Raw genomic sequence first — 20,792 nt, forward strand, 5'->3', positions numbered from 1 at the left:
AGAGCACCCGATTGCGAAAGTAGTAAACTTTATTTACCTCAACTTTCAGATAAACGCTTGCAACTTGAATGAATTTTTTAACTTTCACATACAGTAAGTAGAAGCAGTTCTGAGACGAATAGGGTTCTCCATATAAACATGAAATTTCAAGCTATAACTGAATGCGATGAGCATAAAACACGAAGAAGTAACAGCTGAATCTTAGGATCTTTATCTAGGACAAAGAGGACAGACTATAGCTCTTTACCTATATTTTGCATATTACAAAATATTTTTTTTTTCTAAATAAATTTTGGCAATTTTAAACAACACTGAAGGACATAAGTATTTGCTATTCCTAAACCCCAAGCTTAAAGAAGTTTAACTTTGTAAATATTTTTTCTGCATTCTTCTTACATTTTACATAAGAATTTCTTCACAGCTTAAAAGAAATACAAGGTCTGTCGCAAAAGAGACAGGACTGTTAAAAAAAAAACAACAAAAAATTAATATGTTTCAAAAGTTATATTTTTTTATTCAAAGTAGTTTCCTTGTGCTTCGATACAGCGTTTTGCCCGGTCAATTAGCATTTCAAATGAGTATTTAAGGTCATTTTTCGGAATGCTCTTGAGAATATCGGTCGTCGCCTTTTGGATAGCTGAACTGTCCTGAAACCAGTGTCCTTTCATGGGCAAATGAAGTTTTCCAAATAGGTAAAAATCACATGGTGCCAGATCAGGTGAGTAGGGTGAGTGATTAATGGTTAATATGAAGTTTTTGTCAAAAAATCAGTGACAAGCGTCGACCGATGACACGGCGCATTATCGTGCAACAGGCGCCAGGACCCTGCCTCACGGTATTGTGGTCGAGCACGACGAATGCGTGACAAAAGACGCTTCATAACACCAAGGTAAAACACAGCATTAATCGTTTGGCCAGGTGGGACGAACTCTCGGTGTACAATACCCTCGGAATCGTAAAAACAAATCGGCATTGTTTTTATTTTTGACTTCTGAAGACGACCGACTTCTGATTGTCACAGAGGTCCTCACGACCTTCTTGGAATCGCTTAAATCACTCATGCACATTACTACGGGATAGTCACTAATCACCATAAACTTTTTTCATCATATAAAATGTTTCAGTAAAGGTTTTCCCAAGTTTAAAACAAAATTTAATATTTGCTCTTTGTTCAAAATGCATTTTACGACCGATGACCAAAAGCTGCTGTCACTTTTAGATCGATAACATCGATTGTAGTTATCCAATTGTCTTAAAAGTTTTACGAAATGTTAACAAGAGATCAAACTATGTATTTCATATACCCACCAATAGGTGGCGCCACCAGAAACAGTTATATTTAAAAAGTTCTGTTTCTTCTGCGAGAGACCTTGTATTTTGCTAAAGCATAGATAGCTATAAAGTTTAAACATTCAAACCAATATAGTAAATCAAAAGAGTTGGATTCTCAAACTTACTCTTTTACATTATCTTTATCATTTGCCTGTTTACTCACTTTTACAATTGTAAAATATTGTTAATTGTCTATATTCAATTATCAACAGTTGTTGTTATGAATAAATTCTCGGCGAGAGAGTGTCAGAGCAGCAAATAAATGAAAATATCATAAACAGAGAGCATAGATAATTCTACTCACACAATTGCTGGCATTCATACAAAATATTTGAATGTATTTGCCTAGGCGTATACGTAACTATTGTAAATGCAATTGCACGGACGATATTACAGAGATAGAGACAAAGAGCGAAACTCAATAGAGAAACATGTTTGAAGCGAGTGCAATTTGAGGCTGAGCGCAACAAGGTATGGCGAATCATTGAGATAAGAAACTGCGAGCAAAACAAATACTTTAGAATAAGTATAATAAGTGGAGTGCAAATAGGGCAATAAACGAATTAGAGGAATTCGTTGAACTAATTACGAATTATGAAATTTTTATTTTAGCAAAATTGTGTTCTTTATAATGTTTTCAAAAAGTGGTACTAATCGTTTTTTCTTATTTATTTACAAATATTAATAAACCTTATACTTGTATTTTAGCTAACTTTTCTAATAAAGGCCACTCTAAGAGAAATTATTCCATTACATGTAACTTCATAAATCATATAAATTTTAAGCCCCGCGGGTAAAATTTTGTTTCGGCGCTTATTATATCAGCACCGTGTTGCCAACTATCTGGCAATGAGTAAAATAAATATAAACTTGTCTTTTCTAATAACAATAATGCAATATTAAGGAAAACTGCGAGAAATTATATACATAAATATCACATATAATATACATACATATAGGGTTGCCACGTAAATTTAAATTATGAAAACAACTAAAAATAAAAAAAGCACATCTAGTTAAATTGTACGAATTTTTTGGCCATAATTTTAAGCCCGCTTAAATTTTGTACCCCAAAACAGAGTTGCCACGATTTAAAAAAATTTAATATATGACTCAAACAATTAGAATAACAAATTAAAGAAGATTGAAAAGAGGCAAAAAAAGCAATAACTATACAGAGTTGATGTTTTATAATATTTGTTGGGTTGCCACATATCTTGAAATTATGGAAAATCAAAAAAATGGAAAGCGTATCTAGCTAAAGTTGACCGACTTTTTGGCCATAATTTTAAGCCCCTTCAAATTCTGTTCCCCAAAACAAAGTTACCATTATTTCGAAAAGTTCAATATATGGGTCAGACAATTAGAGCAACAAATTACAGAAAATTAACAAAAGCTTAAAATAGCAATAACTTTACAGGGTTGACGTTTTATAATATTCATAGGGTTGCCACATCACTTGAAAATGTTAAGATAAAAGAGTTGGTACTCCATCAGACTACTGTACTTTGAATCGAATTAACATTATTTCAAAAACTTATTACTAGGAACCATTCGACACCAAACGACATACATAAATATATTTAAATATATATTATACCGTGATAAATTTAATAGGGTTGCCATCTCTATTTTTAAGTATGAAAATATTAAACTTTGTTATTTTCGCTAGAGTTAAAATCGAGTTTTAATGGTATTAACAAAAAAATTAATAAAAAAATGGCACCAGGGTTGCCATCAAATATACAGTGGTTTTTATTCGAAACATCTTTCTGAATATTTTAATAAAAAAAAAAGAATTTAAAGTCACTAATTAAATTTTCAGCTTGCTAATTTCGCACAAATATATGTAATTATTGTAATAGCAGGTGGCATGACCAATTGCTAATTAACACGTTCTCATGGGAAAATTATCAACAGAAAATTTAAGAAAAATTAAACAACAAAAACCACAATCGATATATTTGCAAACTCTGTGAAAAACAATAGCAAAAATCAAAACAAACAACAAAAACTGTGGACGTTACAACAACAATGTCGGCAATAAAAGTACAAGTAGAAAAACAGCAAAACTTTCAGCAACAGTTGTTGGTAGCAGCGGCAAGTTCGTGAGAGCATGCTTGCCACAAAGTCACGTAAGTGCTAACGGACAAGCGCGCACGCACAAGCCAAGTGCTGCACGTGGATGTAAGTATGCATGTGCTTGTATGTATGTAAAAAAATATGTATTTATGCATTATTAATGCTCTGAGTCAGACAAAAAGAGATCGAGCGGTTGCTTAGAGCAAACACGAAAACTAAAATGTGAGTGCGAACTGACCATACACACAAGTAGAAACCCAAAACTCCTATTAGAAAACATACATATATACACATCTATAATACATTTACTTTTCAATATACACTCAGAGTTCTCTAGTTTGCGTGTCATAAATTTCGTATTTATCTTTGCTTGTTGGCATTATTGTTTTATCTCGACACCACCGCCAGCAATTCGCTGTGCGAAGGCATAACTATAATAGGGTGGCACTTAAGTGTTGAAAAAATTAAAATTTAAATGACACCACAGAACTAGATATCGGAAATAGGAGGGTCAAGCATAATTAGGGTGGTCCTAATTTTAACTCTGCTTGACACCGCTTCAAAGGTTAAGATTTTTATTTGATTTTTTTTTTCGGGTACAAGAAACGTGCTGTTTCGACGAGGTCTGACCAAAGGGAGAGGGGTGTCAGATGAGTAGTGTTAGTGGGGCATGCAAAGAGGTGGCCAGTGTCATGCGGAGACTCATTGCGCACAAGACATATGTATATAGGATATGTCGGGGCCTATTCTCGATAAGTAGGAGTTTAACTACAGTATCCGGAACGAAGCTACCCAAGGGCACTCTCATTTCTCGCGACAACTCCAGTTCTTCGTCTGCAATAGGAGGTGGTTTGACTTCAAGAAAGCTATTCACTGAGAGCGAGTCGGTGAAGGTGTTGATAACCCCACTGTGAAAGGCAGGCAGTGCTTGATACTCTAGGAGGCGGTTCCGCTCCAAGCAGGTGACTGCAGGGATGATTTCTGCCAAAGCACCCAAGCAGTTCCTGCTTGGAGAGGTGTTAATTATGCTTCTTAGCTGGGAGCATACGGGCCTCACTATGCTGGTGTTCGATAGGAGACATCAAGAGGCTTCCTGTCGTAGTTAGCAGTGCAGTGTTCTGACAGGTCTACAGCGTCCTCGTCTGCGTCTCACTACATCCAGGCGACAACATTGGTGCGGCGTAGTTAAAGAGCGACCGGCCGATTGCCTTGTTAGTTGCCAACAACGTTTTTTTGTTCTTTCCTCATGCGCTGCCTGCTAGCGACTTGAGGATTTTGTTGCGGCTCTGTACTTTGGCAATAATTGCGGTCTTATGAGGAGTCAAGGAGCACAGACTGTCAAAAGTAAAATTTTAGTCGTAGTTAATATTAGGATCTCGTTTTTATTTGCTTCCAGATGTCACATGTTCCTAGAATCCCTATTAGTGGTAGAGGTTTTCTTAAATATGGTGATTCCAAAGATTGGCCCATATAGCCGCAATTTTTTTTATCAAATTGTCAATACCTGTCAAATGCCTGAATGTTTGAAAATCAATTCACTATTTCTTACCCCTTCAAAATTTTGGCTTCTTGGAGTGCTGTAATCTAGCCTAATCTCTTAAACGCCTTCAACTGACCACTAGATGTATGGCAGATACTGCTACTCTCAGATTGCAGTAGTGGCGATTAAGGGACCATACTTTAAAAATATTAATCCTTGTATTTTTTTTCAGACCACCCTAATGAACTTACAAACACACAAGTACGAAATGTACGAACACTCATTAAACTGCGAATTAGTGTTTGTTTCGAAATTATTTTCATACACACACAATATAAATACCAAGTACTTATGTTTTTAGCGCTAGTTAAACGCTTTTAATTACTTACAAATACCCAATTGGTGTGAAAGAACATTCTGCAGCGTCTGTTGGCCAAAAAGCGGCGGCCGGCCACTTGCGGATTATTTTTTATTTGGGCGGAATTTCTTTTATTGTGCCGTTAATTGGATGTTGGCTGCGAAAGTAAGCGTGAACATGCTAAAAAGCGCGGGGCACGTGAAAAGTCGACGGACACAAAAACAAACGAAAAGTAGCGGATTTAACGAATTACTTGAACGCGCAAAAAGTCGTGTAACAAATAATAACAAATATTGATTCCGATGAAAAGTTTTGCATGCAAATATTTCTCACAACAACACAAAACGCTCAATACTCCCAGTGCTGCGTTGACAGACTGAACGCGAACGCTGTGACAAACGCTCTCTCACTCAGTCAACGCAATACAATTCGATTTGCCAATGAAAACCAACACACACACTCACATACATTCGAAATATTTGCGAAAAACAACAAGCAAAATGCACTGGAGAACATTTTCGCGATTAAAGGTGACAGAGTTGATTTGAGTAATCGCATTTTAGCTAGCAGACAGCAGCTGTTGTGGGTGAGCATTGACAGCGCTGATGGGTCTCATTCACCAATAATGACATATAATCAGAGATATATTTTCAAACAGTTGTGAAATTGACTGAGAAAATCGTGAGAGAATTTCGTGGCACAGGTGAGCACTAGCATCCGAAGTCGCTCTCTCAGCCAAATTGGAGCGCGATCGCTTATCAAACTGCAATTGGCCTTGTTTTGGCTTCGCTAATCAGCTGTTATGGTGATATGAGTGGAGTAGCGACTTGTTTTATTGATTTATTAGTATTTTTTGGTACTTTTTAAAATAACACACGCACATGCTGCTATTTTTAGAAGGTGAGCCACAAAACGGCGAATTTTCTTAGAGTAGTGATCTAGCTGCCACAGATATTGTAAGTTTCTAAGGGCTCCATTTAAAAGCTTCAAACTATGGCTTAGGTTGGTGATTACAAGTTGAACTCATGTTATTGTTAGTCTCTACCTCAGCAGTGTTTTAGGTTTAGTTTTTAACAGGGGTTCGAATTCATCACCTCATATGAATGACTGAATAGTTACTTTATCATAGGAAGATAAGTTTTGAAGTTAACGAAAATACTAGGTTTAGTAAACCTTTCCCTGTAGAACCCAAAAAGGCTGTTGATCAACTTCACTAAGGGCCGTTTTCTCAATGTCTGGTTAGCAGCCACCTGTCAGTGAAGTTCTGGTTAAAAAAAAGTTCTTTACCGATAGAATGGGTCTTGCTTAAGTTAACCAGAAATTAACTGACTGATGGCTGTTAATCAGACATTGAGAAAACAGTCCTACATATGTATTTTTTTATTTTGGAGACATTAATTAACAAGGTACTTTCATCTTCCTGAAACTAAACATTGATTTGAGAACTTTTATATAAAAATAATCGATACCCGTAGGTTTCGGTTTCATTAGAAGTTTGATTGTTCCACTTATGTACCTGATAATTGAAAGCATTAATAACAAGTAATGAAGGACTGAGTGCGGGCGTAACCGAAAAAAAGACACCCTTTCACCGATAAATGTATCTCAAATATTGACCGATATTTGTGCTTTAAAGTCAAACATAAGAACAGAGGTCCACACATTCGATATCAGAGAGCTCGTAAATTTATGATCCGATTCCGAAAATTTTTAGATTAGAGATGGAATAGCTTTACGGTACTATTTGTCAAATGTTTTGATTCGATTTCTTCATAGGTGTAGGATTTATGTACTGTAAAATAAAAAAATCAATTGGAATTTAAAATTATGTAAAATGGGTAGTAGGTGTGGTTGCAGTCTAACTTCTATTCATTTTCTTATGACAACATAAAGACATAAAAATAATGTTTCGTACCGAATTTTGTGGAAATTGCTCTCATATTTCTTAAAGCATTATATTTTACCCATATTCTGATGAAATATCTAAATTGGTTAAGGATAAGAGGCGACTTCGAAAGATATGGCACAACAGCAGGAATCCGAATGACAAAAAAGCCCTCAATAAAGCAACCAAGGAGCTTAAAACTAGTTTAGCTGAACTTAAGGAAGTATTGATTGGAGAATATCTCAAAAAATTGATTCAAACAACACCAACGAATATAACATCTGGAAAGCCACCAAATACTTAAAACGGCCAACCATAAGACAGGTTCCGGTTAAAGATATTAACAATACTTGGTGCAGATCAAACATAAGCAAAGCACACCAGCCATCGTGAGGACGTCGAATCATACATTGATTGCCCATGTCCAATGGATAAGCCTCTTACATACGTAAGACTCTCAGAGGTCCAATTTGAAATATCACGTTTGAAAAATTCATTCAAAAACATCGACGCTTGGACAATCAAAAACTTTTCCAAGAAATGTCTATTATTTTTGGTTTTGCTTTTTAATAGTAGCTTCAAATTGAGCCATTTCCCCACGCAGTGGAAATGTGCTGAAATTATAATGATACCAAAGCCAAACAAGCCGGAAAATGAATTATCTTCATATAGACCAATAAGCCTACTGACAATATTCTCGAAAAGACTCGAAAGAATATTTCTTCGAAGACTATTGCCAGAGCTGGAAAAGCAATCAATTATTCCAGATCATCAGTTTGGTTTCAGACATATGCGCGGCACACAGGAGCAATGTCATCGCGTTGTGAAAACTATACTTAATAGCTTGGAGGAGAAGAAGTATTGTTGTGCAATTTTCTTAGATGTTCAGCAGGCATTTGACAGAGTCTGGCACTCGGGCCTACTGTATAAAATTAAAAAGACGCTATTTACTCCACTCTATCTATTCCTCAGATCTTATCTGAGTCAAAGACATTTCTATGTTAAAATTAAAGATGAAATCTCAGTCATACACGAAATAAAGACAGGTGTTCCGCGAGGCAGTGTTTTGGGACCAATACTATATACAATTTTTACCGCAGACATGCCAATATTGGAAAATGGTAATTTAACAGTTGCCACCTATGCAGATGACACTGCTGTACTCTCATCTGCCTACTCGGCTAGCGAAGCTGCTGAAACTGCACAAGCACAGTTAAATGAAATACAATCTTGGCTTCGCAAATGGAACATCTCTGTAAATGCTGGAAAATCAACTCACATAACTTTCACATTGAGGAAGGAAGAGTGTCCCAGACTGAGTCTTAATAATGTTTCAATTCCAAAGTCCAATTGGGTAAAATATCTCGGATTACATTAAGATAAACGGCTAACTTGGTGTAAACATATAAGAGTCAAGAGAACGCAGCTCAAAATTAAAAGTAGAAAAATGTATTGGTTTCTTGGCCCTAAGTCTAAACTTAGTTTACAAAACAAATTTCTCCTCTATAAAACTATGTTGAAACCCGTATGGTCTTATGGCATTCAAATCTGGGGTACAGCAAGTAGATCCAACATAGACATAATTCAAAGGTTCCAGTCAAAAACCCTTAGACTTCTCGCTAACGCTCCGTGGTACATTAAACATATTCATCTCCATAAGGATCTGAGAATGCCTATGGTAATTGATAAAATAAAAAGATACAGCTCAGGATACATAACAAGATGAAATTGGCACCCTAACCCATACGCTATAAACTTATTAGACAACAGCGATAACACACGACGATTGAAAGGACTACATTCTCTAGACCTGCCATTTATATCGCAAGAACTATCTAAGTATAAAATAATACACATTTTAATAATATTGATACACATTACGTAATTTAGCTTAATAAATACAAGTTACTAAATAACCTGATATTAAGGCCAAATTCCACTTAATGCATCAATGTGAATCACATTAATCAACTACAGTTACTTATTGTCTCACGACAGATTGTAAATTAAGATGAATATTAATAAAAAAAAAATAGGGGAGGTGCCACACCCATTGCTCAATTTACACTGAGTGTTATGAAACCCAGAAGGTTTGTGATTGTGTGGGCGTGGCAATGGTCTGATTCCGCCTATCTGCTATAACAGCTTCCCTTGAAGGCCAGGGAATGCATCTGGTTAGTTTGGCGCTGAAAGCGCGTAGTTCTAGTTTTATTCGTCGCATCGGGTCATGCTACACCACAACTTGATTTCACTGGGTATATGAGTCGAAGATACCGCCATATATGTTTGATTGATTGTCGAGATATTCTCAGTCAAAAGAGCTAAGTCGTTCGTGAGTTTTAGGCGATACAGAGATCATGGCAACAAAATTAACAAAACTTTTATCCTCTATACCAACATGTTGCGACATTATGAATATGAAGAAGTTGCCCCATGTGTTTTTATAGTATTTTAAAAACGAAGCTGCTGTTCCACCTAATTCCTTCCAGAAGGAGGGCATTAATGAAGAGATTAGATTTAAACAGAGGAAGTGGCTGCCATCCAGCAAGCAGGCTGCTCCGAAATACAACTTCCTTCAAAAAGGTGTGAAGCAATACAAGACCAGAGTATGATGATGATGAAGTCATATGCACTACTTGCTTTTAGCAAGGTTCATCCCCATGATGGATATTCGACCTGAACACTACCCAATAAGCACACATGCGATGAGGTTACAAATCTTGTCAGACGAAAATTACCATAGCTGTAACATATGGAAGTAAACGAGATGCAACTAGCTAGACACTTTAATCTTAACCTGTCCTGTTCTCGTAGTCAGGCTTTCGGCCAAAATGGCGAAGTGGCTAAGCTTAATATTAGCCGCCTTAACATACTTGTGGTAGGCTCAAAGCGTTTCTTAGCCATAAAGGTTTGGTGATTCGTACTAAGAGTTTTGGAAAAAGCAAAGGAGCAGCGTTAACAAGTGCCTAAGTGTGATTCTACTTTGCCTTTGACCTACGACTTAACCTAACCTTAACAGCTGAAAAGTTAGAGTATGAGTATGTGGAAAAAATATAAGAGTTTGTAATATTCAGAAAGCAACATCTGACACCCTATAAAATATGTACGTAAATGATCAGCGCGACGAGCTATGTCTATTTAGTTATGCCCGTCTGTCTGTTCGTCAGTGTATACGTGTACTAGTCCTTCAGTTTTTGAGATATCGATCTGAAATTTTGCACACGCCGGAACCGACGCTATTGCACATAGCATATACATACATATGTAGCTGTCATACAAACTGCTCGATCGAATTCAAGTGCTTGTATGGAAAACTTTTCCATCTTCGCCAAATTTGGCATGGGTTGTTGTTCAAGAAAACGATGCAATCTCCGATAAAATCTTTCAAATCGAATCACTATAGCATATAGCTGCCATACAAACTGATCGATCAAAATCAAGGGAGGGAAAACTTGAAACTTTGCCGATTTCAGTGCAGTCGAAGTTAACGCTTTTCTTGTTTTCTCGAATTTTTTTTTTTTGAATAAAGCCACTCAAATTAAAAAAACAAAGTCAAATACAGAAACAATAACAATGGTCGGAAGTTTCCCTTATGGCCAGCTAGACAACGCGTTGATATAAACTGCTTTTTCAAAACTAAATTTTCAACAAATCATATAATTTTTTTAATATATTTTACTGAATGCTAAAAATACAATTTAACAAATATATTTAGCAAAATTTACAGCGAAAAGCCCAACAACAATTACTGGCTACATAAAAAGCTCTTCCAAAAATGGAATTTATGAATCTCGTTTTAAATACATAAACGTTGCAAATAATTTCAAATAATTACATTGGCATTGAAATAATATAGCTTTAATTGCTACATAAACAGCTAACGGTATACATATGACATTTTCCACATATTCTGCACAAATATTTGCTTTATTAACAAATGCAAATTATAATTACTTCAAATTCATTAAAATGCTGCGCCAAATGGACTAAGATTTGACGATTTATGCACATATGTATGTATATACATAAAATCTGTGTATACATATTATATATACGCATGTGTATTTGTGGCTTATATACATTTGCGTGTATGTGTGCCAATTTGCTCTTAACTATTGTAGCTCAGCTGGGTTTCCCATATTCACACACCTTTATACATACATATATGTATTTGTACATACATATATACAACAAAGCTACAAAACAAGTAATAATTTAACAATATTTTCCATGAAAAGTGTGTATACATACATCTACATAAACCCATATGTGTGTGGGTAAGCAGCTATGCGGTATTTTCAGGCGTTGCACAGCCACATGCCACATTTTTGTCTTTTTTTTCTGCTTTTGAGCTTAGCTATTTCTCGTGTTATTATCATTTTCTACAAACACACACACTAAGATATACGTGTGTCTGTGTTCTCACCGCTTTCATACTTACATAGGTCGCATAGAGTGTGGTCACATTGAAGTAAACGTGCTTCTTCCACATGGAGCTGAGTCTGCCGCCCGCCTGCTTGGCATTCTGGCATCTTATTAGACTTGTATACCACTACAGTTGCAGATATGTGTGTATATTTATATGTGTATAATTGTTATATTCAACAAAAACATTAAGAGGGGATTTTTCAGTGATATATATATGTATTTATGTGTAAGAGACCGCGCAAATCAATAAATACAATAAAAATAATACAAATAATTCAAAAAAATATTTTACAAAATTATTTTAAAATCTATTACAGCGCTGCTGGGTCGCTTTTCCATATTTTTACTTTCGAATGGATATTTATTTGGCATAAAAATTAAAAATAATTTAGCACTAAGCACTTAAGACAACTAATACAGTTATATAATGTCAGCATAGAGGCATAATAGCATTATATACTACTATTTACCGTTATCTACTAAATTTTACCGCTATCTACTACTTACAAAGCATACCAAATACTGCAACACCACAATTCATCATTAATTTCACAACACGCCTAAAAGTAGTCTACACTTAGTAATAGCAGAGTTGACATATTCGAATTATTTATTGCTAATTACTATAATCAATAGATAAAATGCATAATAAATCACTACTTAATTACGGGTTAATCATTTTATTAGTACTAAAGAGAGTAAGTGTAAACTAGAGCAGCCAAATAGACAGCTGTTTTTGCGCGCTCTAATACCAACATATGACGTTATCAATGAGCAACGTTAGAGAGAAACGGCAAACAGCAGAGTAGAGAGCGAAATAATAAAAGCAGTTTGGTTGTTAGTACAGTAGCAAGTAAATTGTTCTTGTAAGTGTGATGAGAGAGAGAGAGAGTTTTGGTAATGATATTCTTGTAAGTGTGATGAGAGAGAGAGAGAGTTATGGTAGTGATGTTGTAAAAGAGAGCAAACATAAATCAGCTGTTTTTGTTAGCAGAGAATACTTGTATGAGTTTTTTCATTATTTGTATTCTTATATGCTTTCTAACGAAAATAGCTGTTCTAGGTTCTCTTGGCTTTCGATGTAATGATAGCGGAGTCATAAATGTACATATGTGTTATATAATTTTATATATGTGATTATGTGAGTATATGTTATTTAATTTAGTGCAATTTTTATGATAGTGAAGATAACGGCATCGAATTAGTAGAAACTGAATAAATCATAGCACCAATGATGTGATAACCTGTTTATCAAATGTGAATTATTATGTCGCTCACCTTGGAATCTTCAAAATTTCAAACACCAATGATCGCAGAGACAAAGTTGGCGCCTTAAATCTATATTTAAATTTTATAAAAGATGTTTATTTTTGTAATTTAAACAAATAACTGCAATTTTTTTAATGCGCCAGAATGTAGGCTACACTTTTGTTTACCATTATTTCGATTTGAAATTTCTGTCTCACAAAAGGATGATTAGCAGATGGGCTGTACCCGAAAGCACTATTAGCGCATAGATAGTAGAGAAGGTGCGGCTCAGATACAAAATGATTGTTAAATGGTACTAATAACTTCCGGAACAGAAAGTATGCTAGAATAATAAGATAGCGGATTCTCAAAAGTGCTGAAGATCCAGTGAATTCATACATTGGTGTATGAAACTCCACAGAATCCTAGAGGTGCAGGAACATCATTGTATGTAATATTTTATAGGCATAATTCAACACTCAAATGGTTTCGTGTTGTAAGACAATCCTTAAAGTAATAACCAACTTTCAATGGAACTTCGAGCTAAGTTTAAACCTGTTTTAAATACGTATGCAATCTGTCACTTCGGTGAGCAGATTATTTCACGTTTTGGCCCAGTCGACTTGCCCCTTATGATCGTGTAATATAGTGCCGTTAGACTTTTTCCTTTGAGATATGTAAAGTCCAAGGTCTATGCGGACAATCCCGCTTCGTTTCAGGCCCTGCAGCAAAACATTCAAGCGTGTCATTCGCCAGTTATCACTCGAAATGCTCGAACGAGTCATGGTCAAAAAATAAATAACAAGGAATGTTCTTTTTAATGATAATAAACATTATCCATTAAATTTGAAGTTTCAGTATGTTTTCTTTAAAAAAGTACGAAACCTCGTAAGGCATCGCCCTATACATACATACTATCGAGGTCAGAAATCTCTTCTATTTCCACTTCTTTTGAGACTCACCTACAAAGATTAATATTAGTTTTGATTAAAATCTTGGTTTGCTGAATCCCAAAATAATCTTAATAAGAAATATTTTCAGGGATATTTTCAATAATAAACTCGAATCTGAAACTTTGTACAAAAACTGTAAAAAGTCATTCAAAACCAGGAAGTCTATCGAAAAATTATATTTTTCAGCATTTTCCTCAATACATTTTCCAAATTTAACTCTAAGTGCGGTAAGTTAGAGCACTATGAAAAATACTTTTTAAAAAATAAGAAAAATTTTTAAGCATGCTGTCACGGTAGATTATCCCGACACAAGAAATCACTACTTTATTAAGGACCAGTGTTGCGACATAATAATCCCCATTTAGATGTTAAGATGATTGATTCATGTACATACTGTAATCGTACGCTTACGATGTGACATAAACTCGAGTTTAAGAACAATTTTGAAGTATATTCATTGTTTAAAAAACTCTGAGTTTCATTATAAATTATTTATGAAAAGTGATGAAACAGTAATAGAGCAATGCCAAACTCGAGTTTAAGATTTAGAGTTTACGAACGAAAGTTTTATTTTGTTTAGCTGCTTTGGGGATGATGGTTAACTGTTACAACTCTCGGTTAAGATTTTCAGTTTAAAAACAGGGCGATAGTGTTTCAGAAACTCTAAGCTTACTCTGAAGTTATTTTAACCTTGAAAGATTTTTTGAATTGAAGTTTAAGTTTTAGGGCTTAAGGTTTTGTATTTTTGCGAAATTTCGAAAAAAGTTCAATGTGGTGTTTAATAAACTCTAAGTTTAATTCGAATATGTTATTTGTCAGAAAAAGTGCGTGAATAATAATTTAGAGCCTAAAAGTTAAGCCAAACTTTTAGATACTTCATCCAAATCTCGCGGCACAATAGCGTTCCTTTTCCATAAACACCAAAAGCGAGTTACCCGGGTAAATAACACTTTTTTGAAGTAGAGTTTTTTTTGTAGTAAAGTTTAATGATAAACTCCGAGAGATACAATAAGTTCGATTTCTTTTGTAGCAGAGTTTAATGTTAAACACCAAAAAGCGAGTTAATCGGTAGTTTTTTGCAATCAACTTCACTTTTTTGTAGTAAAGTTTTATGATAAACTCCAAAAGATACAATAAACTCCAGTTTCTTTGTAGTAGAGTTTAATGATAAACACCAAAAAGATTGATTTTTGCAATCTACTTCACTTTTTGTAGAAAATGTTTATGATAAACTCCAAAAGATACAATAAACTCGAGTTCATGAAACAACGTGAACGAAATATTAGTAGTAAATGAAGGGTTAACCGCTAAAAGTAGTCGGGTGATAAAAGAAATGAAAAAAAAAATGGATGGATGGATTGGTATAGAATAGGTTAGTAATAGGTTAGTCGTATATAGATGAAAGGGTTAACTAGATATTTTTCAATGTAAATGCAATATGTATATGTATAGTATATAAGTATGTATAATTATAAAGTTTATAGTATAATTGTAGTATAATTTAACAAATCTTAGTAACTCATGATAATGTTCTGCAAGTATGGAATACTAAAGTGTAGAAAAGAGTTTACATAAGTGTCATATGCTATAGTATATACATATGTAATTATGTAGGTACATAGTGTGTATTTATAAAAGCAATCAAAGTGTAGTTATACATATGTAGTATAGTAGGCAGCAGTGGCTAGTGTATATTGAAGTGTACAGATTCAGTTTGGTTTTTGGATTTTTTGTAAGCATTGGCAAATCATGGCTATGCGCGACGAAACTGCCAACAAAGCGATAGTGCAAAGAATAGTGTAAATAAAAAAATAGTGGCTGGTATATAGGGGAAGGTGTAATAGTGTATATATAAGAGAGAGTTTGTGTGGTGTAGGGGGAAGAAAGGAGGTGGGAATTTCAAATGGTAGCAAATATAAATTAAGGGTGGCATACGGTAAATATATATAAGGATATTTTTGTTGCAGGTTGCATGTCGTATTACACTACTACTCAAACTACATTTGGAACAATGCTTACCGGCTTTGCTTTTGGCTTCTGTTTTGCCTGTCGCTTCTGCTTCAACATATTCCAACGCCAAAGCACCGAATATTGCGGAATCTTTGCAGCGACTTGTCGTGCACGCCAAAAACTAATGCACACACGAAGCGAGACTAGTAAGGCGGTTGTTGTTAGTACTGTTGCTGGTGTTGTTGTATACGTTGAATTTTCAGGCTGCCGCTGCTTATTGAGCTGCTGTTGGTGTCGGTGATGAAGATGATGACACGTCGCAAACGACTATCAGCCTACAACAACAATTATAAATGCCACTGAGCCGATTTGCATGCAACTGAGTATGTGTGTTGTGTGTGCGAGAATTGACGTTGTACGTTGTTTTGAGCTGTGTCGCACCTGCAGTGTTAATTTAGTTTCGTCGTTTGATTGCTTAGCAGCTTCCTTTTTTTTGTAATTTTTTTTCTTCTAATTTCTGTTTTGCGCTCCTTCACACGCGTGTTCTGCGCTCCTGTTCAGTACCTCTGTTGCAGTTGGTAGCCGACGCAGCGTCTGTGTGCTTTATGGCATGTCTGTGTGGCAGTTCTTTACGCCGATTGCGCAGCGGCAATGAGTAACGAAAGCAAAAAACGAAATGGAAAATGAGTTCAAGGTATGGTAATTTCACGTTGAGTAGTTTTACGGTGGAATTTGGTGAGTGTGCAAAAACTAGACGCGTTGTCGCATGTGGAAAAAGAGATTTCATTGCATGTGTGTGGGTATGTATGTAATTTTTAGCGCGTTGCAGGCATGTTGCATGCTTATCTTTACATGTCCTGTTTTAAATGGATTTAGCTTCATATATTTTTTTGTCAGCGTCGCACTTTATCGACGGAATTTGAAAAAAAAATTGTTTTGAAGCAATTTTAATTTTACTTAACACAGTTTTGAAATTCCACGAAAGATTACGAGTCCTAAAAAATACTATTTCGAAATTGCTTGAAAAGTTACGAGTCCTAAAAAATCATTTCGTTGCAAGTTGAAGCAGTCTTTGAAACAAATAGCTATTTCAAGCACAAAATTATTATATTTTCACGCTCGGCGGCGACTTAATTGTCGAAAAAAATTTTTTGTAAGTAAAAAAAAAAAATTAATTTTTCCACATCTTATTGTCCAACGCTGTATTTTCAAACAATATTTCTCTTTTCTGCCAATATTCTTCTGATAATGGGAAATAAACAAATTTTCCAATCAATTTTAATTTTTTCTTAACTCAACGGTGTGTTGCATGCCCCAAATTACTTTTTACGCTGCAAGTTGAAGCAGCTTTCAAAACAAAAAAAGTGTTTTTCAGCTCCAAATGTCGCATATTATTCCACAACGCTGTATTTTCAAATAATATTCATCATTTCTGCCAATATTCGTATGATATTTGATTGCGTAGCGTTGAAGCAACCGCCTTTCGCTCAGTAAATTAACACAAATTAGTGCAACTCCAAGTAAAAACGTTGAAACACTTCTCCGTAGTACACTACAGTCGTCATCATACATTGTGCCACGCACTCTTTCGCCATTGTAAAAATATTGTAGCACTCTTTAAACAATATTAAATATTTTTTCTTCACCTGTTTTCACTTGTCCTGCACTTAATTAAATGTTACGCATACGCAGTGGCGCACGTCGGACGCGTTTGTTAGTAAAATTCACGCATAAAAGAAGCGTAGAGGACAACACAACTGCTTGCACGAGTTAATTTACAAAAACACGTGTTTTTCAGCAACACACAGTGCACAATGTTTTTCAGTATTTACTCTTTCTCGCTTACATAACATTTAAAAGTACACGCTTTTAAGCGCTTGAGTAGTCATTAAAGTGACAAAAAACACAATTTCAACACAGAAACACGTTTGCTATAAATTTAAATTTTTTCGTGTTTTTTTTTACAATTTTTTAGTAAATTTGTTAAATCGTTTACGCACCACAAACGTTGTTATTGTTATTATTTCTTTTTTTTTTTTGATTTTTTAAGGTTAATAAAATATACGCAGATAATGACGGATTTTTAATACAATGAAATACCTTTTACCGCTCGGACAAACATTAAGAGTTAATGTTTTTAGTCGTATCCTGCTTCACAGCCAACTTCGTATGGTTTGTGGCATAAAAACTTCGCAATATGCCGTTATTATGTGTAGATATGTATAAAAATATATATATGTGTATGTGTATGGGTGTGTAAATGTTACCTTCTTTGGCTTCTTCAGAGAGACGGTACGCGAGTACTGATGATACACCTGCACATGATTCGAAGTGAATTTACCCAACATTGGTTTTGACGTTTGATTTACAACACGCTGACGTTTTGCCTAATGAAAACCACGATGGAAAATGTGGATCTGCAAGTGAAAGAAATGGAAAAGTTTTCTTTTTAAATTTTTTGCTGAGGTAAAATATGGCTAGAGCGGGAAACTTGCACTTATTTCATAGCAGTACCGAAAAGTGTTAATCATACGCACTGTGGCACCTTTGACATCACTGCATTATTTCTAACAAGGAACTCAAAAAGTTGTAGCAAACAATAAAACGAAATATATTAATCAATACACGCATCTTCAAGGCATACAAATTATTGGGATAAAGTTAGAAACATAAAAACTACCGTTAGATCGGCTAGATGCAAAGGTTACCACAAACTTTTCAAGCAGTTGGTGCATAAATGCTCTTGTTTAAATATTAAACCAACAGAGGTGAAAAAACTACACTTGTAACAACTTACGGAAGAGGAGAACTTCACTTTTTAAATATAAACATTTCGAAAAGCTCCATAAATTAAATACTGAGATTTGAGGTATGTCTCTTAATATTGCGCAATGAAAGGAACAACTAATTATAAGAGATCATATTATATATAAAAGTCAAGAAGTTCGCAGATTTACTAATTCAAAATAATTACTTAATGAATTTAAAAAAAGTTGCTCATACGCCAAGTATCACCAAGTAATTTATGCAATTTTGTGGCCAAAGTGTCGAAAAATCGGCTCAATTGCTGAAGCGTATCACATAATTTTTACAATGTATAGAATCTTGATATATATCGAAATCCGATAATTAATCGAAATCGACTTTTGAATCGAATCGCAGCAAAGCGATGATATATACATATATTGCTTTAACGATTATATGCAAATTGGTTTTAATTTTCTAATTCGGAAGTGTATTTCCCCATTGAGTAGTTTTCAGTACAGCAAGCAATGAGGAATAATACTAAATCTTCGATGGTAACTCTTTATAGCTAAAGCAGAATATGAAGAGTTCAATTTAGCACCTTTGGTAAGAAATTATTTAATAAGGCAAAATTTAGTCATACATTTTATTGTCAGCCATCTCTTAAAATTATTTCTTATACTTTTACGTAGGTTGCCATGTATATTTCAAAAGTTGACAACCCTATTATCGCAATGTGGCAACTCACAATTTTATCGTAAATTTTGTCATTTTTGATGTTAGACTTGCTCAGAACGTTTTCACTTAGAAGAGCTATTTCTGTTGTTTACAGTAACTTAAAATACTCATCTCGGCCTTAAATTGGAATAAAATCGCGAACATTTTCGCACGATTATTTTTTACAACTTTCGACGTGGATTAACTCAGTAAAAGTGCATCGATGAATTTGTTTAATTTTCTGAGGATGAACGTAATCGAGGTCGTAGATCACATAGAGAGGAATTTCGTGAAGGTCTTCCAAAAACAGTTGTTGCTAATGAAACTATTAATTCTGTGATATGAGATTGAAACAATTACAGGCATTAGTTGGACGAAATTTCATTCGAGCACAGTTCATTGTAGAAACATTTTTTTCACGTTGGATCTCACATACATTGTCGATCGCTCAAAAAAGGCTCGTGTCGTTCGTTCGAAAGAAATGCTTGAACTATACCATAAAATGAATTCCTTTTAGTAAGTGATTTATGCAGCTATAAATCTAATCATTAATGGTGAATCCTTTTAATTCCCAGTAGTTTTCTTATGGCATTGACAGACGGCAGCGTTAAACCAGATTAATTGCATTTTTCGGGATTAATTCAGGAGTTACCACAGCTAACTCCGTTGCTGAATCCAAAAATAACTCTCAAAATTTTAGGGAGTTTGTGAGATTTTCGTTGGCAACATTGTTAAAAATGGCCAATTTTCATCTATTGTGAATGAAATACAAGCAACCCTGACAGCTGTTTATCAAATTCTCAATATAATATCAATAAAACTTCTATGTTATAATGCAGTTTTAAAAATATGTAATGTGTTTATACTTATGTTTTTGTAATAAAAAATGGTTTGGTAAAAATTGGTCGGCTAACAACCGTAATGTTTATCTTCTATCAATTTTCATTGAAAATATTATAAAAAGGACAATGAGCTGTTTATGAGAGTTTCAAACTCGCATAGCTTCCGTCTGTCACCTACAAATTTGGATCTGATTAAGTGCGCAGTTAATCCGGATTAACGCTGCCGTCTGTCAAGGCTATTAGACTGTTAACTTACACCGAGAAAGCATATATGTAGACTAGAAAAGTTAGTATAAGAAACCATTGGTTGATAAGAAAGTTTTATATTTTCGTTAGGAAAGAGTATCTCCTTACATTCCTAAATACTTGAATAAGATCACCAATGCTAAATGTAAAGGAACACATGTCTTCTATATAGATTAGTAAGCTTTTTGATCGTAAGAATCGTAATACTTTAGTTTCTGTATAAGCTGAGCCTTAATATGCGATATCGTATCCCATACAGTTGCATGATAACTTTTAAAAAACTTTAGCTAAATCAAAAGTATCATTTTCAGATATTTTTGTACAAATATCTACTATAACAGGCTCCAGTTATATGGTGAAAATCATCAGACCAACTATTCACGGCATGAGCTGCCACACACACACAAATTTACTAATGAAAGGAATTTCGCGCCAAATATTTTTTTCTAGGTTGGTTAGTGCCATATGTCTCAACAACATAATTTTTAGTATACGCCCGTCTTTCAGAAGTACATAAAATGCATTC

General features: G+C 34.7%; 1 protein-coding gene across 6 annotated transcripts in view; it reads right to left on the minus strand.

The window, feature by feature from the left end:
* LOC120773133 (transient receptor potential cation channel trpm) overlaps nt 1-20,792 on the minus strand; it is a 292,034-nt gene that overhangs the window by 174,048 nt on the left and 97,194 nt on the right. For 3 of the 6 annotated variants that reach the window (XM_040102132.1, XM_040102136.1, XM_040102130.1), the window contains exons 1-3: nt 17,984-18,073; nt 15,786-16,343; nt 11,579-11,689 (exon numbers count right to left, since the gene is read on the minus strand). In XM_040102132.1, coding sequence (XP_039958066.1) covers nt 11,579-11,689; nt 15,786-15,833 — 159 coding nt within the window. In that variant the 5' untranslated portion in view covers nt 15,834-16,343; nt 17,984-18,073. Of the gene's footprint in view, nt 1-5,283; nt 5,798-11,578; nt 11,690-15,785; nt 16,344-17,983; nt 18,134-20,792 lie in introns of those variants that run through there. The other 3 variants (XM_040102135.1, XM_040102134.1, XM_040102131.1) reach the window with 3 other exon arrangements.

This window comes from Bactrocera tryoni, chromosome 3 (assembly GCF_016617805.1).
Source record: "Bactrocera tryoni isolate S06 chromosome 3, CSIRO_BtryS06_freeze2, whole genome shotgun sequence".
NCBI classification, from domain to species: Eukaryota; Metazoa; Arthropoda; class Insecta; order Diptera; family Tephritidae; genus Bactrocera; species Bactrocera tryoni.